Source organism: Xiphias gladius, chromosome 17, assembly GCF_016859285.1.
Source record: "Xiphias gladius isolate SHS-SW01 ecotype Sanya breed wild chromosome 17, ASM1685928v1, whole genome shotgun sequence".
Taxonomy (NCBI): Eukaryota; Metazoa; Chordata; class Actinopteri; order Istiophoriformes; family Xiphiidae; genus Xiphias; species Xiphias gladius.
In genome coordinates this window covers 334,869-361,390 of record NC_053416.1, presented here as the reverse complement: position 1 = coordinate 361,390, position 26,522 = coordinate 334,869, and the positions used below count along the sequence as shown (strand labels likewise).

The 26,522-nt window shown below is 43.4% G+C and overlaps 1 protein-coding gene across 6 annotated transcripts; it reads left to right on the top strand.

Moving 5' to 3' along the window:
- The first annotated feature begins 663 nt into the window (after window positions 1-663).
- Window positions 664-25,303, top strand: camk2a (calcium/calmodulin-dependent protein kinase II alpha). 6 transcript variants are annotated; one of them, XM_040149838.1, is made up of 18 exons: window positions 664-804; window positions 2,797-2,891; window positions 10,187-10,246; window positions 12,377-12,431; window positions 13,646-13,711; window positions 13,978-14,050; window positions 14,280-14,382; window positions 14,761-14,844; window positions 14,951-15,045; window positions 15,955-16,077; window positions 16,170-16,253; window positions 17,252-17,294; window positions 18,638-18,678; window positions 18,867-18,915; window positions 19,078-19,153; window positions 19,900-19,994; window positions 20,125-20,353; window positions 20,640-25,303. In XM_040149838.1, exons 1-18 carry the CDS (start codon window positions 743-745, stop codon window positions 20,641-20,643), a joined length of 1,437 nt encoding a protein of 478 aa, XP_040005772.1. In that variant the 5' UTR covers window positions 664-742; the 3' UTR covers window positions 20,644-25,303. The 6 variants fall into 6 exon arrangements, with proteins under 6 accessions (XP_040005772.1, XP_040005773.1, XP_040005777.1 ...); XM_040149839.1 differs by lacking the exons at window positions 664-804; window positions 2,797-2,891; window positions 10,187-10,246; window positions 12,377-12,431 and adding an exon at window positions 12,547-12,776; XM_040149843.1 differs by lacking the exons at window positions 664-804; window positions 2,797-2,891; window positions 10,187-10,246; window positions 12,377-12,431 and adding an exon at window positions 12,800-12,897.
- Window positions 25,304-26,522: the final 1,219 nt, after the last annotated feature.

Sequence of the window (26,522 nt, the reverse complement as noted above, 5' to 3'; positions counted from 1 at the left end):
TCCAGCAGTAGTAGTATTAATATTGTAGATAGTAGTAACAGCAGTATCAGTAGTAGTATAAATATTTGTAGTATTAGCAGTATTGTAGAATAGTAGTAGTAATACATTTTCCACTATCATCAGTAGAATCAGCACCAGTAATATTTAGTAGTATTAGTAGTAATAGCAGTATCAGTAGTGGCAATATGTGTAGTACTACTAGTACTGTGTGCAGTATCAGCACTAGTATTAGCAGTAGTACTGCAGTTTTTGTCCCAGAATACTCACTTGGAGCTGGCAGAGTTTGCAGTCTTACTTTCCAGCACAGACAGGATGCAGTTACTATGACAACCGTGTGTGTGTGTGTGTGTGTGTGTGTGTGTGTGTGTGTGTGTGTGTGTGTGTGTGTGTGTGTGTGTGTTTCCTGGCCTGTGATTGGCTGACGGGGGGGAGTGGGCGGGCAGGTTAAGCATCTGAAAGCGTCACTCAGTCTCTCTCAGATCAGGACAGAGAGACGCTGCTCTCCTCACTGCTCTCTTCATCATCCCTCCATCTTCTTCCTCCTCCTCCTCTTCCTCCTCTTCCTCCGTCCAGAACCAAAACTCTCTCTCTCCATCTTTCTTCTTCTCCTCCTTCTGTCTTATTTCCTCCACCCCTCAGACAAGCAGACGGGTCTAACTCTTGGCCTTCATCATCACCACCACCATCATCCTCAGAGGAACACGGACAGGGAGCCCTCTGACCCTCGCCCCGCTGGGTCGCCATGGCAACGGTCATCTGCACTCGTTTCACTGAAGAGTATCAGCTGTACGAGGAGCTGGGCAAGTGAGTATCACCATCACCTTCGTCATCTTCATCACGGTCTTCATCAGTATAAAGCACCATAGTGCTGTTTTAACTTCACTTCAAGTTTTCATTAGTTTTGTCTGATTGATATTTGACTGAATATTACAAGGGAGATTTTATTATGTATTCATATTTTCTACATCATTGTTATTATGTTTGTGCATATTTTTTTATCTACATTTATTGTATAAATTTTGAAATTTATTTAGATTTTTTAAATAGTTTTTTCTATTTATATTGTCTAATAATAATCATAATAAAAATATTAACTATTATTTTTAATATCTTCTAATTTTTACGTTTGATATTATTTTAAAAATGTATTTATTTAAATTTTTTAAATTATGATTTGTTTAATAATGTTATCATTATTTCCCAGTTTTAATTTTTATAACTATTATATTGAAACAGCTGATGTACGGATCAGCATTTTTATTATTATCATAATATTTATTTTATACATCTGATATTATTTCTTAAATGTTTCCATTAATTGTTTTTATTGTTATTAGTAGTGGTAGTCCTAATTTATGCTTATGTTATTTTTATATAATTTTCTATGCCTTTTTAGTTATGTTAATTACCAATTATCAATTCTTAATGTTTATTTTTGTTTTTAAAAAAATGATAATCTTTCAGGTTGTTACAGGTTTATATTTACATTTTTAGTAATAATTAGTAATACCATAATAACTAAAGAGACTATGAATAAATCTTACATTTTATTATTTATTAAAGTTATATAGATCATTTATAGATCAGCTGTGTTGAAGATCAGTCTCTGATATGAGGATAATGGATAGATAGACAGACGGATGGATGGATGGATGATGGATGATGGATGGATGGTTGGATGGATGATGGATGGATGGATGGATGGATGGATGGATAGATAGATAAGTATAACACCTTTTTGACCCCCTCCCACTCACTGCCCACACACACACACACACACACACACACACACACACACACACACAATGCCAGGTCTCTTACATAATGTCATGGTGGGTGGTAAAATGCAGCTTTCATAAGAACCACAGACACAGAGAGCTTCTGTAGTAACACAGTTACAGGGATGGAAAAGAGTCTGGGAACCTCATCATTTATATTTTATTATCGATATTATTATTATTATTATTATTGATCAGTGCATCGATTGTGTGTCAGGGATTCAAATCGGAACAGTGCAGAAACACTGGGTCCTACATTTCCCAAAATGCACCTGGACTGTGACTTTAATTAAAGCCTCACTAGTACCATTAGCAGTGAAAGCGCTTTTAGCAGTAGCGCTACTAATAGTAGTAGCGGTATCAATAGTAGTAGCAGTAGCAGCAGCAGCAGTAGTAGTAGCAGTAGCAGTAGCAGTGAAAGCACTTTTAGCAGTAGTAGTAGCAGTATCAATAGTAGTAGTAGTAGCAGTAGTAGTAGTAGTAGCAGTAGAAGTGAAAGCGCTTTTAGCAGTAGCGCTACTAATAGTAGTAGCAGCATCAATAGTAGTAGCAGCAGCAGTAGTAGTAGTAGCAGTAGTAGTATTAGCAGTAGCAGTGAAAACACTTTTAGCAGCAGTAGTAGCAGCAGTAGTAGTAGCAGCAGCAGCAGTAGTAGTAGTAGCAGTAGTAGTAGTAGCAGTAGCAGTAGCAGTGAAAGCACTTTTAGCAGTAGTAGTATCAATCGTAGTAGCAGTAGCAGTAGCAGCAGTAACAGTAGTAGCAGTATTAGTAGTAGTAGCAGTAGCTGTAGTAGCAGCAGTAGCTGTAGTAGCAGCAGTAGTAGCAGTAGCTGTAGTAGCAGCAGTAGTAGTAGTAGCAGTAGTAGTAGACGCAGTAGTAGCAGTAGCTGTAGTAGCAGCAGTAGTAGTAGTAGCAGTAGTAGTAGTAACATTAGCAATAGCAGCAGTATCAGTAGTAATCTGTTGGAATCCATCTTCTAAAAACGAGGTAAAATTGGTTCCTACTGTTGTGTTTCCAGGGGAGCCTTTTCCGTGGTGCGGCGCTGTGTGAAGGTGCTCTCAGGTCAGGAGTACGCCGCCAAGATCATCAATACCAAGAAACTGTCTGCAAGAGGTGAGGACCTGAAGGAGGTCTGCAGGCCTCAGGCCTCCTTCAGCAAAACACGGAGAACGTACAAGGTCTACATGTGAGAACTGTAGGAACAGAGTTTCACAGACAAAGACTCACCTGCTCGTACAGGTGTTCTTACACAACGGCAAATTAAATGTCTCTTTGTGGGGGGGGGCATATCATCAACTGACACTAGGTAACGTGTTTTAGCTGGAAACCTCAGATCACCACAGCAATAAATAAAGGTCTAAAACAAACAGAGTGTTGGTGCTGTAGGTGGGGCCAGGTGATTGGCAGGTGCTCCACTTTACCTGAAGGTCCAATAGACATTCACAGAACAGAAACTGGGCACAAAACACTCTGTGATGTGTAATTGTTGGTAGTTGTTGGACTTTTCAAGTAGAACAGTAAATCCAGTCATCAGTTAAAACAACTGATACAGAAACGTAACGGCTCATTATTCATGAGGATCCACCACATGGATGAGGTGCTCAGCGGTGCAGCAGAGGAACCAGACCAAATCCAGACATCCATGACAGGAAGTCTCGTCTTCAGGCACGATCGTTTAAATCGTGTCGTTATTACGGGTTCGACAGGAGAGTTGGTTTGCGTGTCTGTAGTCTATTAGATACCTGTCAACCTCTGGGGCTGCGGTGGTACAGGTGGTCAGGAGAGGTTCTACGCGTTCAAGCACAAGGAGAAAGCGATGAGCGGGGTTCTCGGAGTGGAACCGAGCGTCGACCCGGTAGATAAGACGCCAGCCGAGTTTCAAGTATCGCGCGTTAACACGTTTCCTACAAACAGCCGCGATGATTCGGAAGTCCTGCACACGACGGACCCAACACCCACGTGTCTTCATTACCCTTCATCACTCGGTTCAATGAAACGATAAATCTGCAACGCTTGACTTCATCCGCCCACAGATCAGTGTGTTGTCAATATGTAAACATGTAGAGAGAAACTAGATAATAACTGAAACTCATCAAAAATGACCCAATAACCTGGAGGCCGTTCATTTCCAGTTAAGGTGGAACTTCAGCGACCACTTTAATATTATCTGGTAAATGATTCATGGTTTTTGCCCTTTAATATATTATAAAGATTAACATGAACATACCTGTGCCCCGGGTACCTGTCGAGATAACCACACACACACACACACACACACACACACACACACATTCATTGACAAAACTGACAGAAAAAGTCAGCTGTGGATCTTTCTCCATTTCTATTGATTTTTTCATTTTTTTCCAGATCACTATTTTGGTTTTGAGATTTCTTTTGGTTGCTTAGCAACACCCTGCAAAGTTGACAAAGAAGTGTGCGTGCGTGTATGTGTGTGTCTGTGTGTGTGTGTGTGTCTGTCTGTCTGTCTGTGTGTGTGTGTGTGTGTGTGTGCGTGCGTGTATGTGTGTGTCTGTCTGTGTGTGTGTGTGTGTGTGTGTGTGTCTGTCTGTCTGTGTGTGTGTGTGTGTGTGTGTGTGTGTGTGTAAGATCACTGCAGCAAACTAACAGCTTATCAACCCTGTGACATCAAAAAACTTGACATCACTGTGTCTTCATAATAATAATAATAATAATGAAAGTGTGTTGGTGACGGTTGACACTGTGTGTTAGAGCTGCAATTGATTATTATTTGATTATCTTCATTACTCAATTGATTAATTTGTCAATGATTTTTTCATTTTGTCCATAAACTTCAGGGAGACATGTCCATCCTAACTTCCCTGAGACCAAAGTGACGTCATCCCATGTCTCGTTTGAGAACAGCAAACTTTGCCCTATTTTGAAATAACTCTGGTGTGTGAGTTACGTGCTTTGGTCATTGGTGAGGGACGAACTTTGTCAGGAAATGTCCGTCCCAAACTCCAGGGTAATGTCTCAAGTGTCTTGTTTTGTCCAAAACCCAAAGAGATTCGGTTTACTGACGGGAAACAGAGAACAGGACCTGGAACCAGCAATTATTTGACTTTATAGTGCGAATTTGTACTGAAATGATTTAATTATTACAATAGCTGCTAATTAATCTTCTCTCGATCAACTTATTATCCAGCTCCAAACATGGAAACTTTCTCTCGTTCGTTTTTTGTCTTTGTTCAGCAGCTTTTGAACCGTCGTTATCCCACATACGTGGTGTCCTTTTTTCTGACTGTCCATTTAATAAAATAAAAAGCTGTACAGAAAAATGACACAGGCACCTTCATAAAATATACAAATCACCCAAAATATGATTACAGAAAAGCAAAAATCTCGTTTCACTGTTTATACACAGAAAAACGGAGCAAATAAAACCCTTTATATGCAAAGAGATTTGATCCCAAATGTGCATTTTTCATTGAAATTTGGTTCATCTGTAAATCACAGAAAATATTCGTAATACTATTAATGTGAGACCGTGACATCTGCACTTTCAGCTGGTTTTCTCGGCTCGTGATTCAAAGGATAAATAAAGTTATGTATGGGTAAATAAAACATCATCAGCTTGTTCACTGAGCAACAGGGTCGGAGTCACACGACGTCAAATGTCTGGTTTTAAAACATTAGGAAATATTTCTGCTACATACTGTATATGTGACTTATATGTTCTGAATACTGGTGAGAGACATATGACTGTATGATATCATGTAGACATACGACAATAATATATCAGATTTTGTATGTGACGTCATAGAAGAGTGGAAAACTCTATTAAATGATAATAATAATGGTGACGGCGAACATCCCCGTCGGACAAATCTGTTTCAACTTTAGACTCTATCTAAATAATAACTGTTGTATACCAGCAGATCGAATGATAACCAGCAGAAAACAGGACTTTCTTGTGAGATGTAAACTCCGTGTGTTCGGATGCCAAATTGCCGCCTCCACATTTCCAGCTCTAACAAGCCACAAATTACACCACTTATCATCTGCTGATATTCTTTCCTGGCCGCTGCGGTCTGTGCCTCTGCTGATAGGAGTTTTTAATTGCAGTAACCACAGATGAGACTTTTTTCAGACTGCGAAAGTGTTTCTATCTGAGTATCGTCGACCGGAGGGAGGATGATGTTTTCTGTGTTTGATCAGCGTCTGTACCTCACGAGCTGAAACAGTGGATTGTACGTCCTGACATCCCCAACCTGATTCTGGTCTCTGATACAGTCTGTTCAGAGACATCGTCCTGTCGTGTCTGCAAAAGCAGGTTTACGTCTTTATTTCAAACAGATTATAAGTGTAAAGTCCTGTCAGCGCCCCCTACAGGCTGCAGTTGTCATTACTACCACAACCACACCACAGTGATGTCACAGTGTCACTGCCCCGACCGGCTGGGCTGAGAGAGGGAGGGAGAGACAGAGAGAGAGAGAGAGACAGAGAGAGAGAGAGAGAGAGACAGAGAGAGGGAGAGGGAGAGAGAGGGGGGGAGAGAGAGAGGGGGAGAGAGAGGAGAGAGAGGGTGAGAGGGAGAGAGAGGGAGAGGGAGAGAGAGAGACAGAGACAGAAAGCGAGAGACAGAGAGAGAGGGAAAGAGGGTGAGAGGGAGAGAGAGGGAGAGACAGAGAGAGAGAGAGGGAGAGGGAGAGAGAGAGAGAGAGAGAGAGAGAGACAGAGAGCGAGAGAGAGAGAGGGAGAGAGAAGGACAGAGACAGAAAGCGAGAGACAGAGAGAGAGGGAGAGAGAGAGACAGAGAGAGAGAGAAGCGAGAGACAGAGAGCGAGGGAGAGAGAGCGAGGGAGGGGGGGGACAGAGGGGAGAGGGAGAGAGAGGGTGAGAGGGAGAGAGAGGGAGAGAGAGACAGAGAGAGGGAGAGGGAGAGAGAGCGAGGGACAGAGAGAGGGAAAGAGGGTGAGAGGGAGAGAGAGAGAGAGAGGGAGAGGGAGAGAGAGAGAGAGGGGGAGAGAGAGGGGGAGAGAGAGAGAGGGGAGGGAGAGGGAGAGAGAGACAGAGAGAGAGAGAGAGAGAGAGGGAGAGAGAGGGAGGGAGAGGGGGAGAGAGAGGGGGAGAGAGAGAGGGAGAGAGAGAGGGGGAGGGAGAGGGAGAGAGAGGGGGAAAGAGGGTGAGAGAGAGAGAGAGAGAACACGGCACAGTAGACATATAACATCCAGATGTGTAACAATCATGAGAATAAAACTAATAATTATTATAATAGGGTGAAAAATAGTTATAATAAAACTAAATAGTAGTTGATAATGATAATAACTGAAGCAGTGGGTGTTGAGCAGGATCATGGGGCAATAGGTGGTTTACAGTCACAGATCCAGACTCTGCAGCACCAGGGTCAGAAACACCTATAGAAAGCGACAGGAGAGAGAGACGAGAAAGGACAAAACTACAAGAGAGATGAAGAGGAGGAGAGAGGAGTGAGACGAGGAAGGACAAAACTATAGGATAGAAAACAAGTCATGTTAGTGATGAGTATTTATGCCATATGAATGCGTGCAGATGGAGAGGAAGAGGAGGAGAGAGGAGCTCGGTGCATCATGGGAAGACCCCCGGCAGTCTAGGCCTATAGCAGCAGAACTAGGGGATGGTTCAAGACCAGCCTGAGCCAGTCTTGACTGTAAGCTTCATCAAAGGGAAGGATTTAAGTCGACTTGGAGAGGGCGTCTGCCTCCCGGACCCAAACTGGAAGATGCTTCCGCAGCAGAGGAGCCTGACGACTGAAGGCTCCGCCTCCCGTTCTACTCCTGGAGACTCTGGGAACCACGAGCCGGCCTGCGTTCCGGGAGCGCAGTGTTTCTACTGGGGTCACCAGTTCTATGAGCTCTTGAAGTACTAAAGGATCTTTCACAAAGACAGGAATGAAAACTTTACCCGACGTGCCAATGCTTAATATCGTCAATCAAAATCAGATTCTCAACTGAATCAAAAGCAACAATCAGATATAAAAGTGACATAAATATCTGGACAGAAGATAATCAGGAAAGAGGACATTTCTGTTTGTGAAATCACTGAGTCTCCTCATATGTCCTGGGTGGATCAGATACTGTATCTGTCTGATCTGAAACCACTTCTGGAGGTTTGAGACTCGTTCTATCCAGACGTTGAAAAGGTGTAAATGAATCCGTCTCTCCGACACACATCTGTCATCTGTCCTCCTAAATGAAACTGTCTGCTATCTTGATACGAGAAGAGGAAAAGGGCCAATGATCCGTTTAACCACCACATTTTGAGGAGCTGGAGAGAAGAGAAATCTGCTTTCAGCAGCAGACAAATCCGTCAAGTTTCCTCTCTGACCTCTTCTGTGGCTGAAAGCTCCGACCGTCAACTGAACGTTCACTTACTGAACATTTCCAAGTACAAATGTTTCTCTGCTCTCATTTACAATAATTGTGATTTCTGTAAGTTCAATATACAGGCAGTTAAATACATGGTACAGTGTTCGTGCAGAAACAAGCGATCTCACCACGATGTTAAATTAGCGGTACCAACACCAGCCGATAACCGTGCACACCCGGGGCTACGAGTCTGGTGCTTCATCAATAGTTTGATCATCGGAGAACGTCTCTGAACTGTTCAGCCATGTGGACTTCCAGCTGTTCTTCATGTGTCAAACAGCATCTGATCAGTTTGTCTTACCGGAACTCGGGATCTGAACCCCATCACCTGTTCTGTAGACCAACGGAGTCCGTCTGTGTGGACGTTTGGTTTTTATCCCCGGATGTTTCTGTGTGTTCGAAGCCAACGGGACATTTGTTGGCTGTTTTCTCCTGGAAAAGAAAAGTCACTGACGGAACCAGAGTGTCTCTGCAGCAGCTCTTTGATTCGTTCCTGTCACTTTTCTGTCACTGGGGGATTCCTGAGATTTTAACGCTGATATTTGGCTTCTCTGATATTGATCGTTTCGTGTGTTTGTCAGTGGTTCAGCTCTGATGTATCTGAAGGCGTTTTTGTTCCCAGTCTCTGTTTTGAGCTTCAGAGCTGCTGCTCGGTTGGAAACCTTCCTGAGCAGATTCTCTGTTGGCTGCCGGACACTCGTCACCTCACACAGTCTCTTCTGTTCATTCAGCTGAAACTGGGCGATGGCTGGTCTTGGATCAGTCGCCGCAGCTCTGCTGGAGATGAACAGTGAGGTTAAACTGAACCGGGTTCAGAGGGATTCTGTGGTTTTAGATCTTCAGAGCATAATGAAGAACAACATGAGCCGAACACAGAGTCCTGCGCTGATCATACGGAGGACAACTGTCTCCTGAACCTCTCTGACGTCTCTCTGCGAGGTTTGTTCTTCGAGTGTTTCAAGTCAGACTCGTGTCATAAGTCTCTTGTTTCAGCCTGATGAGATTAACCTGTTCATGAGGAGGTGCACGTTCATGAGATGTGACCATTAGCTTACATTAGCACATGATGCTGCCTGATTAAAAATGTCAGAGTAAAAAGAAGAATTTCACACCGTGGAGCTTCAGGTCCTGTCAGAAGTCAGCAGCCAGAAAGAGACTTCTGACGGAGCCGCTCGATGTTTGGTTTGAAGTCAAAAAGAAGAAGAGAAAAAACACTCCTCGAGATGGATTATGTCATTTTCAGATGGTTCCTCAGACATAAAAACGTGGAAATAAACAGGCAATAGTCATGATAATGAAATGAAACAATCCAAGTAATTGTTGTGCAAATAATCCGCATGAAAACACACATTCGAGGCCTCTTCCACGAACCCGACCACACACAATGCGTCTCTGTTAAAAATGTCATCTGCACAAAGCTAAGGAGGAATCATTGAATGAGCACTGCCAGACCCAATAGCATGATGTCAAAGTACTGAGTCCGAAAAACCTTTAGACTGAAAAATTAAAATACAAAGACGGTTAATTAGGTCATTATATTACTAGCATATTAGAATATCAGTGACCCTACTTAAAATCGCTACTTAAAACTCAGATGGACCAGATCGGATCTTCTCCCCGTGAGACTGTGGAGACTGACAAACAGAGTGACGACACGACGAGGCTCCTAAATCCTGGACCTGATCCGAAACAGAATAACTTGCGCATAAATTCATTCTCAAAAAAGAGAGAGCTGATCCGAGGGGGACCAAGCACAGCCAGCGGGCCCAGCCCGACTTGGGTTCTGGGTCAGGTCTTGCTTCCTCAGAACTGAGGATTAAGGTAATGAAATAATGGAGGCTCTCCTGGTCGGACCTGGTCTCACCTCGGTCTGTCTTCACCTGCAGTCAGATCTTACCTCCGGTTACCGTGACACTTTTCATGCTTCTGATTTGTCGAGATTCGACTCAACCACCTCTCAGTGAGGATAAACACTGACACTCTGACCTGTTTGTATCAATACCTGATCAATAATCAATCACTGTGTTTGTGTGTTGTCAGATCATCAGAAGTTAGACCGTGAAGCTCGAATCTGTCGTTTGCTGAAACACCCCAACATCGGTGAGTGATACTACATGTACTGCAAGTACTACTCCATAAAATACTACTGCTACTACTAATGTTACTACTACTACTACTACTGATGCTACTGCTACTGCTGCTACTGCTGCTACTGCTACTGCTACTGCTACTGCTACAACTGATACTACTGATACTACTGCTACTGATACTACTGCTACTGCTACTACTGCTACTACTGATACTACTGCTACTGCTACTGCTGATACTACTGCTACTGCTACTACTGCTACTACTGCTACTACTACTGCTACTACTGACAATACTGCTACTGATGCTACTGCTACTGCTGCTACTGCTGCTACTACTACTGATACTACTACTGATACTACTGGTAATACTTATACTATGACTAGCACTGCTGCACATTTTACTACTGATACTGCTGCTACTGCAAATATTACTACTATTGCTTCTGTTTTTACTGCTACTGATTCCACGACTGGCAGTACTGGCCTTTACTGCTACTGCTGTAGGTATGGGGATGTAAAGACATGAAATGACACTTTCCAGGTGCATTATGGGAAATGTAGGACCCAGTGTTTCTGGACTAAACGTCAGGAGAGCTCCACCTCTGCGGATTCTACTGTTGGGTGCAGTGCCTCATGTGGGGCTCGTGGCATCTAATGTCCGGTCTCCACACACACTACAGGACACACATGCTGTAATACTGTGGACGCACCTGCAGTCAGTGTGACTTCCACAATGAGGGAACTCATCTTCATGTCCTCCTCAGAGCTCTGATTGGACTTGTATCGGTCATCGTGATCATCTGATCATCCAGCAGTCTGGAACAGGAGTAGCTGGTAAACTAGCTAACCGCTAACACGCTACTCAGCTGGGTACCATGAACAACCAATAATAGCAGACTGAACACTTCTGCCGTTGAGTACGTGGACGTCTAGTCCTCAAGGATAAAGACCAGCATCACTTTTTAAATAACAGGCACAGTTCAACACTCTGGTTTGATACAGGTACTACCAGACCATCAGCTGAAACTTCCTGGGGTAATTCACAATAAAAGCCCAACACAGATCGGTAGAAGGCTTTTACTTCTCGGTCATGTCGATCTCAGTTTAATGCTCCGTTTTTTAAGTGGTGAAAAATAAAACTGGTTCTGTCACTTGAGGTTTGACTGAAAATCTGATCAAGTTCAGCAGAAAACCAACTCTGTCTTTATTAAAGTGGAAACAAACTGAACCAGATTCAGTCAGATGTTCAAATATATCCTCACGTGGACCCAACCAGCCAATCAGCACGCTGCAGCTGAACCCAGTGTCCAATCAGAGCGCAGTGTGGGCAGGTGATGCTCTACAGATACTGAGGAGTGTTATGTAACCGTGTGTGTGTGTGTGTGTGTGTGTGTGTGTGTGTGTGTGTGTGTGTGTGTGTGTAGTGTGTGTTGCTAGGCAACAGTATCCTTAGGTGAATGCAACAAAACCCTCTCTCCTCCTACACACTCAAACACACACTCATACCTGTGTGACAACACTCAGAAATAATCAGGTTTTTTCTCGAAACCCTCCTACACAGTACAGCAGTGGGATTTGATTGTGTGTGTGTGTGTGTGTGTGTGTGTGTGTGGGTAGGCAGCAGCTTGTCTTTCCTCTGTTATATGTCCTATTATACAATATATACAGAGAGCAGAAACAGACTCCTTTAGTCAAACTCATCAAGCTGTTGTCTGGTGCTGGATCACCTCTCAGATCTTTACTAAAGTAAAACTGCTATTATCATGAAATACTCCACTACAAGTAAAAGTCCTGCCTTCATCATTTTAAAGGGTAATTGTGGTTTATTTCAGCCTGGTTGGTTTTCCATCGCTGTGTCCGTTGTAACTCTTTAACAACTTCTACAAGAGCCTCCCACAGACACAGATCCAAACTGGTCTCCGACCCACAGTAGACACAGTACAAGAATCTCCTGCATCGGCCGTGTTGGCTAACTGCACAGGGATCTACAGCTAGCTTAGCGCAAAGACTGGAAACAGAGGGAAACCGCTAGCCTAGCTCTTAGCATCTGTACCTGCTGTATCTTGTTAGCTATCCAGCTCTTCAGTCCTGTCCAGTTAAACACCTGCTCCACAAACCTTCCTTTCTTCCTTTCTTTCAGTTCGGCTACATGACAGCATCTCAGAGGAGGCGCACCACTACCTGATCTTTGACCTGTGAGTCCTGGTCTATTCTGAGATACCGTATGTTACATGTGACATTATCCCAAGTCATGTGATGTCAGGTGATGTCACAGGTCTCATGTTACATTAGCGGTTACATTCAGGGACGGAGCACGTGTAAAATAGCTGATGCATCCTGTCCATAGACACAAGCTGTCATTGATTGAGCCAAGCCAGGTGAAGCCACGTTGTCAGATGAGCTCGTTCCAAAGAGCAAAAGAAGAAAAAAGGTTCCGGCACTGAGGACAGCTCGCGGCGCTGCACGTGCGTCGACTGACGAACCGTCCAACACCACCACCGACAGACAGCGACAGGCGGGTCCATCGGAATAACATAAACGTAAAATGGACACAGCGGTCTACAACACCAGGGCAGTTACAGGACAGGAGCCGAGTTGCAGTAAACATAGAGTTAAACGACAGATCAGTTTAACCTTCCGACGGATTTCTTCAAAGTTTAAGTTAATAAAGACTAATTTGGGATGTTTCACTCACCAGTTGTTGTCCCTGCTCTGCCTGCTGAGGTTTAGTGTAGTCCATGTGTGTATTCCACCGCGCAAGAACAAAATCATCCGGACAGGTTAACGGACTTTGTCTATATCACCGTCCCTTTTTAAAACGTCATCCTCCTCTCCGTCATGCTATGCTTTGATCGATGCTAGCCTCCTCGTTAGCCATGTCAGGCTAATAGTGCTAGCAGTAACGTTAGATTGACCATAGTGGCTGCTCTGAAAGGACAATCAAGACGAGCAGTAAGACATTAGAGGGACACAGGATGCCATTCAACTGTTCCTACACCCGATTTGTACTTTCTCTCCATTTTACCACGTAGCCAGTTTAAAAAACACATCAGTTAACGTAGCGGTTGCACTGTGACTTCGTCACTCAGTCAGCGTCAGCCAGGGAAAGATGTCCGCCGTTGCGTTCCATCCAAAAACTAGCTTGCGTTGCGTAACGTCACATTGTGTTGAGTTATACTATGTTTGGTTGAGTTGTGTCATGCTGTGATACCATACATTTTGATGTTGTTGTGTTATGTTGTTGCACTGCACTATGTTTGGTTACGTTAAACTTTGTTGTTTTGCGTTGTGACAGCGTGTTATGCTATGTTGTTACATTACTCTACACTGTGTTATGTTCATATTTTGTTATTTTACGCTGATATGAAACGTGACGTTTTTCATTAATGTGCCGTATCCTCTCTCTCAGGGTAACAGGTGGAGAGCTGTTTGAAGATATTGTAGCCAGAGAATATTACAGTGAAGCTGACGCCAGGTGGGAAATACTCATCCATCTCTTCATCGGCACTTTTCTTATTTCTCAGTTGTGTTGCAGTGCAGGGGCCGAAACAGTTTTTCTTCTTCTGTTTTCCTCTCCTCCTCCTTTCTTCTTCTTCTTCACTGATCAGTCAGACGCTGATGCTGTAACAGTTTTATGTTTTGTCCAATAAATACCCGCTGCTCGGCACTTCATCTTCATTTATGTGACCCCGACTGATCTGAGGCTCACACGTGACCTCTGACCTCTGTCTCTTTGAACAGTCACTGTATCCAGCAGATTTTGGAGGCGGTGCTACACTGTCACCAGATGGGCGTGGTCCACCGAGACCTGAAGGTAAGGTTTATGTTCGTCGGTCTGCTTATTGTCATCAAATCCTTCATGTTCAGACTCAGACCAACGCTGTGTGTGTCTCTCAGTGCGACCGACTCTTCACCTGACTCTCTAAAAACTCCTCACAGATATGTACTCTCATTGTAGAAGTAGGTCCTGCTAGCATTGTTAGCATCTCTCACGTAAACCAATGGCCAGAGTTAGCATGTTAGCATGTGTCCTGTGTCTCCAGCCGGAGAACCTGCTGTTGGCCTCTAAGTCTAAAGGAGCCGCCGTGAAACTGGCCGACTTTGGCCTCGCCATCGAGGTGGAGGGAGACCAGCAGGCCTGGTTCGGTAAGACCTCGCTGATACTGATGCTGTAGTGTTACTGTAGTACTACTGCAGTATTACTACGACCAGTGCTACTGTGATTGTTCAGTCCTTTGTTCATTTTTATTTTTTACGTTTTTAATTTTATTCTGTTCTATTTCATTTCCTTCCATTTTGCTTAATTTTAACTTAACTTTATTTTCTATACTTCATTGAACCTTTTTGTTTTAATTTTACTTTATTTTTATTCTGGTCTATTTTATTTCATATTATTTTAATGTACTTTATCTTGATTTATTTTTCTTTACGAGGCTATTTGTTTTCAGTTTTATTTTACATTGTGTGCCTGTGTGTGTGTGTGTGTGTGTGTGTGTGTGTGTGTGTGTGTGTGTGTGTTTACAGGCTTTGCCGGGACTCCAGGGTATCTGTCTCCAGAGGTTTTAAGGAAGGACCCGTACGGAAAAGCAGTCGACCTCTGGGCCTGTGGTCAGACTCTACCCTGCTCTACTGTCTCTACTGTCTACTCTACTGCTGTCCTTATCTCCTTCTCTCCTTCTTTATGTCCTTATGTCCTTTTTTCCTCTCCTCTCAGGTGTGATTCTCTACATCTTATTGGTCGGTTACCCTCCTTTCTGGGATGAAGATCAACATCGTCTCTACCAGCAGATCAAAGCTGGAGCTTATGATGTAGGTCACATGATCTCTCACCTCTTTTCTCTTCTTCTCTCCTTGTCTCCTCTCCTTACTTCCTTGCACCTTTCCTTTGTCCCCTTGCCTCCCCCTCTCTTTACCTCTTGCCTTTTCTCTTCTTGTCCTCTCTCGTTGTTTCCTTACTTCCTTACCTTCTCTCCTCCTCTCCTTCCTCACCACCTACATCTTCTCTCTGTGCTTCCTTTCCATGTGTCCTCTCCTCCTCCTTCTTGCATCCTGTCTTTGTCTCCTCATCTCTTGTAATTTTCCTCCTTTCCTCTCTCTGTCTCCTTTCTTTGTCTCTCCATCTCATTTCCTTGTCACGACTCCTTCTGTCCTTGCTTCCTTACTTTGGTTGTCGCTTCCTCTCCCCCCTTCCTTGGATCCTCTCTTTGTCTCCTTTGCATCATCTCCTTGTTTTCTTGTCTGCTTGTCTCCTTCTCTCCTTACCTCCTCATCATTTCTCCTCCTGCTCCCTGTCTCCTTTGTTTCCTTTCCTTTTCTACTTGTCTGTCCTCTCCTCATCTCCTCTCTTCCTTGCCTTATCCCCTCTTTTGTCTTGTCACCTCCACTTGTCTCTGTGTCTGCTTTGCATCCTTTTCTTGTTTTTCTGTCTCCTTATGTCTCTTCCTCTCTTTGTCTCCTTGTCTCTGTACCTCCTTGGCATTTCTCCTCTGGCTCTCTCTCCTATGTTACCTTTCCTTGTCTCGTTTTCTCATTATCTTGTCGCCTCCGGGTGTTATCCTGTTTCCTCTCCTTGCTTCTTTTGCTTGTCTCCTTGTCTCCTTCCTCTGCACAGTGGTGAGAATATGTTCACGTTGTTAAGAGAAGAAATGGGTATATTCACAATTCCTCTCCTTGTGTCCTTGTCTCCTCCTCTCCCTGCTTCCTCTCCTTGTCTCCTAGTTTCCTTCTCCAGAGTGGGACACAGTGACCCCTGAAGCCAAAGATCTCATTAATAAGATGTTGACCATCAATCCGGCCAAACGGATCACAGCGGCTGAGGCGCTCAAACACCCCTGGATCTCTGTGAGACCCAGTTTATATGATCACAGTAACTCACCTTCATCCTGATGATGATGATGATGATGATGATGATGATGATGTACTCTTCCTCCCAGCATCGCTCCACGGTGGCGTCCTGTATGCACAGACAGGAAACGGTCGAGTGTCTGAAGAAGTTTAACGCCAGGAGGAAACTGAAGGTAGGTCGGGGTCAGAGTTCAGAGGTCAGACAGGGGCCTGTCTTAATTAATAGTAATAATAATAATAACATTATTTATACAGCACTTTTCAAAACAATTTTACGAAGCGCTTTAATGGTTAAAACAGGATTACAACATTAAGAACCAGAATTTAGGCAGTAGAATTAGACATTTAAAATAAAACAAAATTAAATTAAATAAAATGCCCAGATATGAGATCGAACATGGAAACAACAGTAGCAAAAATACAAAAATAAAATATAAGAAAGGGCTTTTTAAAAGGAATAGTTTGGAGATGTGATTTTAAAATGTCGCTGATTCAGGGAGTCCAGATCTGCGGGGCCCTGACAGTAAAAGCCTGGTCCCATTTAGTCTTAAACCAGGACTTAGGAACAGTCAGAAGGGTCCTGCCTAAAGATCTGAGACTTACTGCTGCTGTCCTAAGTGAGTCAGACCTGAACACAGACCTAAGACACATGTTGATATTATTCAGTGTGACTTCCACTTCCTGAGGATGTCATGATCTCTGATGTCCCTCCAGAATAAAGCTCCAGAAATCCACTTAAAAGAATTTAAGCGGGTCCACGGTGTCAGGCTTAGAAAAACCCTGTTAGGATTAGAATTCATTTTTTAGGGGCCTGATGATGTTATCATCAATATTATTTATAGATTTGAATGAACGCCACGTCTCTAAATCTGCAGTGCGACTGTAAGTGTTACTAGAACCTTTTTTTGTAAGGTTTTTTATTGTTCTCTGGACGCCCCCACCCCCACCCCCTTCTTCTTTGGTTATAAAAATCTAAACAGAGTGAGACGTCAGGAAGGCGCCCCCGTCTCTGATTGACCAACTTTAAATTTAGTCTGGTTCTTAAAAGGTTTTTAAACTTTTCAACTATTTCATTCAACATAAAAGATATTTTTTTAAAACGTCCCTCCTTCCCATCCTTTCTTCCTTCCCTCTTTCCTTCCTTCCCTGCCTCCTTCCCTCCTTCCCTCAGGGAGCCATTCTCACCACCATGTTGGCCACCAGAAATTTCTCCGGTAAGACCAGCAGCTGTTCTTTGTGTCAGAGGTCAGAGGTCATGTTTTATGTCATATTCACACTTCTCCAGGTGAACAGACTGCTTGCTTCCTATTGCTTGTCAGAGAGTCACACGACCTGTTGTAGATTTTGGGGTTTTGACCTTTGACCTGCAAGTTTGTGTTACAGTAGCTGAGAGTTAAACACACAGACTAACAGAGGATCCACCAATCATCTGCAGGCTTACTGACAATTAACAGGTTAACACTGAGTGTGTGTGTGTGTGTGTGTGTCTGTGTGTGTGTGTGTGTGTCTGTGTGTGTGTGTGTGTGTCTGTGTGTGTGTGTGTGTGTAAATCTATGTGTGTGTCTGTGTGCAGCAGCTGTTCAGGATACCACAGATCTATTGATAGCAGGGAAACCACCATGGACTGTGTCCACACTGAGCTGTTAAATCTGAAAACCCGATTCTAGAATCCGGTGAAAAACATCAGTGATGATGCTGAGTATTGATTATTTGATTGATTATGAAAATAAGAGTATAAATCAGAAAAAAAAACACACACGACATTAAAACACAGAAGTCTCTGTGCACGCTCAGCTCCCGATGTTGAAGGAGGGAAGGATGGAAGGAAAGGAAGGGAAGACGGAGGGAGGGAAGGAAGGATGAGATGGAAGGACGGGAGGAATGAAGGAAGGGAAGGAAGGAAGGAGGGAAGGAAGGAGAGAAGGAAGGAAGGAGGGAGGGGAGGAACAGCTATCACATTTCACATCGCTGTGGCGATCACGTTTCAAATACTTCTAAGATTTGGTCTTTTCTGCGCTGCCATAGAAACAGTCCACTTCACTGACTGTGGACAGAAACAGAGGAATTCTTTTCAGATGCATCAGTTCAGTGTGAACAGTCAGGAATGTGGTCAGAGCTTCTGCTCTCCAACTATCTCAAGTGGATCCTAAATTTGGCCTCAACTGTCTCTGAGTGACCCACACGTGAGGCGGGAACTGCCTCCGTCTGTCTGTCTGCCGAACCACAGACAGAAGACAGAGGACAGAGGACAGACGCCCGGATCGGAGCATGGATTTTCCTCGCAGCATTTCCTTCTGAACAGTTTTGTTTTTGACCCAAATGTGACTTTTATTTGACATATTTTTAGACGCTGTCCTTTTACTTTTCTGCCCGGAAGCTTTAATTTGGAAAATTTTCCTTTTCTTCTTCTGTAACTTTCTTTTATTTTGAAGTATTTGGCTGAGGGGCACGTGGGCAGCGGTTGTCGGTACGATGCCATCTCTCCTCTTCTCTGCCTTTGTTCCTTTCTTTCTGACTCTGGTTCTTCTGTCTCTTTTCGTACTTATCCCTCGTTCAGGAGGAAAGAGCGGCAGCAACAAGAAGGCCGACGGGGTCAAGGTATCAACATTATTATTGTTGTTCTTATTATTGAGGTCGGCTCCATTGTGAGCTGACCTCTGTGATGATGTCACGTTCGCATGTTTACGTTGAGCCCAAATAACGTTCCCGGCCCGGTGACACGAGCCGAGGACGGCTGGACCGCGTCCGCCGGGTCCTCGGGAAAACTGATGTTGTTGTTATTGTAGGAATCGTCTGAGAGCACGAACACCACCATCGAGGATGAAGACACCAGAGGTGAGCGCGCACACACACACACACACACAGTTTACTGTATGACTCATTAATGACTGACAGACATTATGTTTAAAAAGCATAAAGAAGCTCAGGTGAGGCATAAAATACAGCTGACAGATTCAGTGACACTAACCTGTCCTTCTGTCTCTGTCTGCCTCTCAGTGAGGAAACAGGACATCATTAAAGTCACCGAGCAGCTCATTGAGGCGATCAGCAACGGAGACTTTGAGAGCTACACGTATGTAACACTCACACACACCCCTGAATAAGACTCTTATTGTGAAAGTCTTCCCTCAGTGATCAAGGTGCAGGAGGTGTGAACAGGAGGTTTTACTGAGAGGACAGTCAGGATTTACGAAAACCAGTCTGTCTCAGTAATACCAGATGGTTTTAGTTAGAGGACAAACTGGTTTTACTGGAAGGACAGGAATGTTTTATTGAGAGGACAGACCAGTTTTTCTAGGACCCTTTGTCCTCTTGATAAAACCACAGGTGCCCCGAGTAAAACTTTTAGATGCCGTCTATCCTCTCACTAAACCATATAGGTCTACTAAAGCTTTTCTGTCCTCTCCATAAAACCCATAACATCTCAGTAAAACCTATCCTCTGGGCAAACTCTGCCCCCTCTCTGTCATCATTAAAAGGGTTTTACTTAGAGGACAAATTATTTAGCAAGGGGACGGCAGCATTTACTGAGGTTTTACCCAGAGAAGAAAATGTCACTATTCTTACTAAAACGTTTTGTCCTCTCAGTAAAACATGCTGCCCTTCCCTTGCAGTCTTCCAGTACAAGTTATTGTTCTGTCAATAAAACCCCTAACGTCTCAGTAAAACCTACATGTTCTCTCAGTAAACCTTTCATCTTGGTCAAAATGTCTGCTCTCTCAGAATGAAATGAAAACATATCACCCTAAGGAGAAATGATTTTGTCCTCTCAGTAAACCCTGCCTATCCTCTGAGTAAATCTTTCTCTTGTCCCCTCAGTAAAATGTGTGACCCGGCTGTGACGGCATTTGAGCCCGAGGCGTTGGGGAATCTGGTCGAAGGCCTCGACTTTCACCGCTTTTATTTTGAAAACTGTGAGCGGAACCAGACTTCGTTGTCTCATTATGGTTTGAATGGACACCTCATTAAATATCTGTCCCCAGTCATGCCCTGTGTAGCTCCTGTAGTCCCAGCTGTCTCACCTCTCTCCGTCTGTGTCCTCAGTGTGGTCTAAGAACAGTAAGCCGGTCCACACCACCATCCTGAACCCTCACATCCACCTGGTCGGGGATGAGGCCGCCTGCATCGCTTACATCAGAGTGACGCAGTACATCGACGGCAACGGGACGCCTCGTACCGCCCAATCGGAGGAGACCAGGGTGTGGCACCGCCGCGACGGGAAGTGGCAGATCGTCCACTTTCATCGCTCAGGCTCTGCCTCAACGCTCAGCAAGTAAGAACAAGGTCGAAGGTCAAGTTTAATGGTGTGTTCAGGGGGGCTGGGACAAACTACGGCAGTAGACCTACATGGATGAAAAGACTGAGGAAACGCCTTCGAATGTAGAGGGTTCATCCTCTGAGGAGCAGGTTCAGATCAGTCACCGCAGACTCAACTGTCTGGTTCAGATCAACAGATGGTCTGTGGGGACAATAAAAAACTCGTCTCAGGACGCGTCAGACAATAAATTCAAACATCTTTCAATGAAACTTTATTTTTTCTCCACTTTTTTTCTCACCAGCTAACTTCCAGAGTGGGTGGGTCTTTGATGGGGCCACCATCGCCTTGACAACAGATTGATTGACAGCTGGCCAGGCGTCTGACACCAACCGTTCGGGATTTTGTTGGGGAAGTTTGACAGAAAGAAAATGGAGGAGAAGACGAGGGTGGGGGCCAGAAAGCTTCACTCCAGCTAGTCCAGTAGTGAACTGCATAATCAATCGATCAATCAATCAACCAACCAATCAACCAATCAGCTTCCTCTTTTCGGCACGTCAGGACTTTGTTTCAGCCATGCCCCGTTGTGATTAGCCAATCAGCTGCACGGTGCAGGTTGCACTAATGTGTGGAAACCTCGAATCTCCAGCTTTAATCAGCCTCCTGATTGACAGGACCGACGCCTCAAAGTTAATTAGCCCCTCGTTTCCCCAGAAAACACACAAACACTGAATCTACAGCAGGATGTTTCAGGTCAGCAGCCCTTAACTTTCTCCTTAATTAACGCAGTGTTGGTAAATATTTGAGGAACCCATTATTAACGAGCTCACTGTGCTTTTAAGCTTAGGGGAGTTTGGTTTACATCAGGGCTCTGAAATATTTTCAGCTGCAAATTAGTGTCATTTTACGAGACTGTTTTTTAGCAGGTTTAGCAGATTTGGGACAATTAAGTAGGTACAGACTAAAAAATATATTACACAGGGTTTAACTGGTTTTCACGGGACGAAACCCCCTTAAATATTATGTTAATGATAATAATAATAATGTAATAAAGTTATGGTTAAACCTTAATATGTATTTTAAAGGCTCTTTAAAATACATATTAAGTTTTCAATATATATGGATTCAATATGTAACAATCTATACATTTTTTCATTGAAATGCCATGAAAATACAAATCACAGCCTTTAAAAGTGACCAGATACCATGAAAAGCATCTCTGAGTTTGTACCTTAAACTTAGCTTAATTTTTCATGTAAGGGGCAAACTCATTATTGGCTTTGTTGCTTGCTACAAGTAACAGTGTTCAGTGCATCCATTAACTAGTGAATAATGAATGGATGCTAATGTAACGGGGGCCTTTCATGGACTAAGACGTCGGTGACTGAATCCAAGCCGGGAGCTTTTTATCCCGTGATGACTCAACATTTCCTCTTCCTAGTCTTCTGGGAGATACGAGATTTCCACCTGAAAGTGAAGACTATAAGGAATAACAAATAAAATCATAATATGTTACGTACACAGAGGCCATGAGTCGCCATGGTTACTAATTATGATTTAGACCCATTATCTTGTGATCACATCCTGGGCCGTAACCGGGATTTTAGGAATACTGGGATCATGAGTCCAAAACCCCTCGACTTCCCCAGGTTTAAAATTATTTCAGTTTATCGTTGTTTACATATTAGATTCATTGCTCAATACTATTTTCTCTTTTTTATGCTTCTATGCTTTTTATCCCCTGAACCCGAGAAGAACGTCTCCAGTAATCGACATTAAGTCAAGTTTCCGTGGGAACAAAAACACGAACGCTGTAGTCGAAGCTTCGTTTTCTGTGCAGTTTGTTGCTCGACATGATCTAAATTCTGTTTGAAGGAATCTTTGATATATTTATTGAACAGTATTGGTTTAAAGTATTAGTCAAATTAGTGTCCTAGTCTCCTGGAATGTGTTTGAACTAGTGAAAATAATGCTCATCATCTGTTTGCTTTTTTGACAGAGTTTATTATTGAGTTTCCTCGTCAGACAATGATTCAAATAAATGATTTGATCTTTTGTGAGCAGCACAGGAAAAGAATTTTATCTCAGGACAATTTTGTTGTGATCTTGAGAGGATCTGGCCTAAAAAATGATCAGCAACCAAAGCAGCTCTCGGCCTCCGTACCTGTATCATCCTACAGAGTAAATGTAATGTTCAATATTGAACAAGCAGGGCAGGAAGTGCTGAAAACGTGCCGACGGTCAGGTTTGGATGTACGATGCTCATCTCTCTGCTTCCATCAGGCTCGGAGAGCTCCAGAAGCTTCCAGCGCTCTCCGACCTGCGATCTTCCATGACCAACCACACCTCCGCTCAGACCAGCCGCCCGCCTCCACCCCGACCCCCCCGCCAGGTGTCCTAGCGAGCAGGACCTTAATGAGGTACCGTAATGAGCCGTCTGTCCTCTCCGGGCTTCGTCGGCAGAAGAAACCTTATCTGTCGGGCCAAGTTGCAAAATGTGTTAGTCTTAAAAGCAGCCGGTTTCCTGTGGGAGGAGAAGGAAAGTAGGGAGGGAAAGAGGAAGGAAGTGGTTGCTGAAGGAAGCAAGGAAAAAGGAACTAAGGACTAAGGGAAGGAATGAAGGAAACATGAGAAGGAACAGATTGCACTCTGATTTTGTTTCATCCCCCAAATCCAAAATAAATCAAATCTAATTACAGTATAACACCTTTAAACTCAATGAAACTGAAATTCAACCGTCAACATGTTTCTAGAATGTGACGATAATTATGTTTAAACACAACAAATGTGTAAACTACAATAAACTCGTGAGTGCAGAGTCCCAGAAGAAGGAAGAAGTAAACGACAAGTCAGATGTTTTAATGAACGTGTGAATCGTTAGTGATGTGACTGAAATCATTTAAATATTTTCTTTTCTTAGGCAGATGCTGAAGTTGACTTTAGAGAAACAGAAAAAATAGTGATATTTTTCGTCCGATAAATGCAACTTGAATCCCGTTTTTGTGGCAATAATTCTTATAGATACTTACATTCATACTCATACTTGCTAAAGCCGTAGAGTGATCAGATTCTATTTATCTATTCTGGCAGATTAATTTCCCTCTCACTCTCATAAAAAAAAAAAAAAAAAACATTAAAAGGCTCGAGTTTGAAATGTGACATTGGCGAATGATTAGTGTGAAAAAATGAAGTGAGCTCAAAATAAAAAGAAGCCGAGGAATCGATTTAATATTTCCTCATTCATGTTTTCAGTTATACATTCGAGATATCAGAGAACTTGTGGTGGTTTTTGTCTCTTCTGGGACACCGTACAGAAGGCCGTCCTACTCTGGTGTTTCCGTTGTGTTGGTCTGTCGGGGGTGTGGTCGCTGTGTGAAACCTCATATCTCCGTTTGTTTTATTTTTTCAGGAGCCTTAATGATCTAATAACCGATTCAAATTTAAAATGGCATCTTAGGTTGTGGCGTGAAATATTAACCTGCCCGCTCAGAGTCGCCGCGTTCGTTTCGTTTCAGGAGATATGAGGTTTTGTGGTAATTCTAAAAACATTAGAATTTTGAATGCAGTTCTGTACAGAGAGCTTGTATTTCTTCCTCTAAAGTAATGGTGTTTACTTTCTGTACAGATTATGTGATTTGCTGCATGCCGGACTTGACTTTGTGTTTTGTGTTTCGGCTTCGGTCTCCGCTGCGTTTCGCTGTTCGCGGCCGTCGACTTAGTTTCCAGATCTCCGGCGACTTGACTCGGACTTGTTAGCTGCGCTAGCATTCCTCGCCGGGAGCGACGGTGTCTGCTAGCCGCGGACTGACTAAACACCGGCGGCGCCGACTTTGATATTCTGCGACTTTTGACCCGCTGTGTTCGTCTCAGAGGCTTTAAGCAGCTTTTTACCATCGGGAGAATGTAGAACTTTGTACAATCAGATTCTTACTATGATGATGATGTTATTACTCTCAGTATATCGCGTTTGTATATTTTTAATGTTCGAATCAGACTTCCAGTGCAAGCGTCGTGTGAATCACCCTGTAGAGAACACATTGTGTTTATTAGCTCTATTACTTTTGTTAGTAGGATATGCCTCATAGAGTGTGACACAAGTTCCCTTAGCAAACGCTGAACGTGTTGGCCACAGCACCGCTGCCCTTCGTTTTACATCTCGGTGCCATTTGGCGTCCCGGCTCAGGAAACACTCAAAGTACCGGGGAGCCTTAACATCAGGTCAAAGGTCGACTGGGCGGTATTTTCCAACTGACCTGTGAGCTACAAGGCTTCAGATGGATATAGACCGGGGCAGGGTCTCTTTGATGATGTCACCATTGAAACCAGCTGGACAGGCTGGGGTTACACTGCAGGATGGAGCCTGTTACTGGTGCTCACTTGTTTACTTTTAACAGTTTCAAAAAAAAAAAAAGTGGCTGGACACAAGCAGAAAACCATCAATTGCAATCGGAATTGAGTCTGTGAGTCTGTGTAACTGTCTCAGGACTTTTTCCTAATTCCAGGGTAAATTATTCTTCACTGATGTTCAACATCATTGAGCTCAAATTCGGATCCGTGCTAACGCTAACGCTAACGCTGCAGGACTGCGCACTCTTCCAGATTTCAAGGTTTTCCTGTGATTACTTCCCTAGAATATACTTCACATTACACTTTTCTTGTTCAAACCGAACATTCTCACCATAATGTAAGTTTGATTTAAATACATACAGTTGATTTTTTTCTAATTGTCTGATATTATACTTTAATGTTAACTAGATTAATCGGATTATTTGGTAATATTTTAACTCCTGAACCAAGAGACGTGTTAGAAAGTGATGGTTTGTTTTCATAATGCAGGAATCGATGGCAGACGTATTCCAGAGAGCATGTTTACCAAAAACTGCTCTTTGCTAATTAAAAAAAGAGGGAGGAGATATACACAGGTTTGAAAACAGTTCTTAAACGAGCAGATTTTGGGAGGAGGCTAATGCAGGCTAATGCCACGATTCTGATGTTCAGTCCCACTTCTGTTCACCTGCTGACAACAGAAAGCAGCGCTGTTTTTGAACAGGTGAGCTTTTAGTAGCAACACTGCAGATTTCTGTTTCACGACCAATAAGCATCTCATCACGTTTTTCCTCAGTTTCGGTTCAGTTTTCAGCTCTGATCGAGTCGAAAAGGTGGAGTCTTTTTCATTAACGCGTGTGAATTTTCCTTATGATCATTCTCTAAACATCTGTCTGATTCACAGTCAGGTTCAGCCTCCTCTTCAATACGTTTACCCCAGACGAGAATGTGAGCCCAGTCGGGACTCCAAATGGCACGCGCAGAGTGAATGGCTGTTTTCTACAGTAGACTAGTCTGTGTTTTCTAATGCAACACCTCCACTATGACCTTTTAGGACACTTGAAAGTATTATTTATTAGTGGTTGAAATCTTTGAGCACAGAGACGGGGACACAGAGAAAGTCCCTGCAAATATCTGAGATGTCATTTTTTAGAAATATTTTGGTGTTTATGCTTGAAACTGAAGAATTCATCTTAAAGTAGATTTCATGTTATTCCTATGAACAGATGCTACGATGTTTTTCCTGTGTTTTTACCAGATGTTCAGTGGGTGTGGCTGCTCCATATTTATCTTAATGCATCCAAAGCAGTGACTTCCAACCTTCGGTTCACCTGAGAAATAAATTGATTCAGTCTGTGTGATCCAGAGGAAACAGCAGATTCAGGATTTAGCGACATTTCACTGTCGCCGTTTGACTGAAAAGACGATCAAAATGTTTCATCTCCTGGTCTTGGTCTCAGACTCAGACAGGTGAAGGTTGTCAGTCTCTGTTTTGAAGCCTCACCTGCAGCACTGGAGCACGTTCACCACAGGCAGCTTTTCTTATCGATGTGACGGGAAACAGCAGGACCGAGTTTATTTCACCCACGGGAGGAGGAGGAGGGCACTTCAGACGAAGCACCGGTAGCAATCCATAGCTGTTCCTCTGGCCATAAGATAACAGTCTCCCAACAAGCTAACGTGCTCACTTATGGCTACCGTTACAGTTACTACAGCTTGGAATGCTATTGATGCTAACGAGCTAACGAACAATATCCCAGGAAACTAAAGCCGAACTGGTTTAGCTTTTTAAGACACAACACCTCCCAGTTTGATCCAACAGGCTGCCACAGAAGCATTTATTCAGAGAAATTTCACGCTA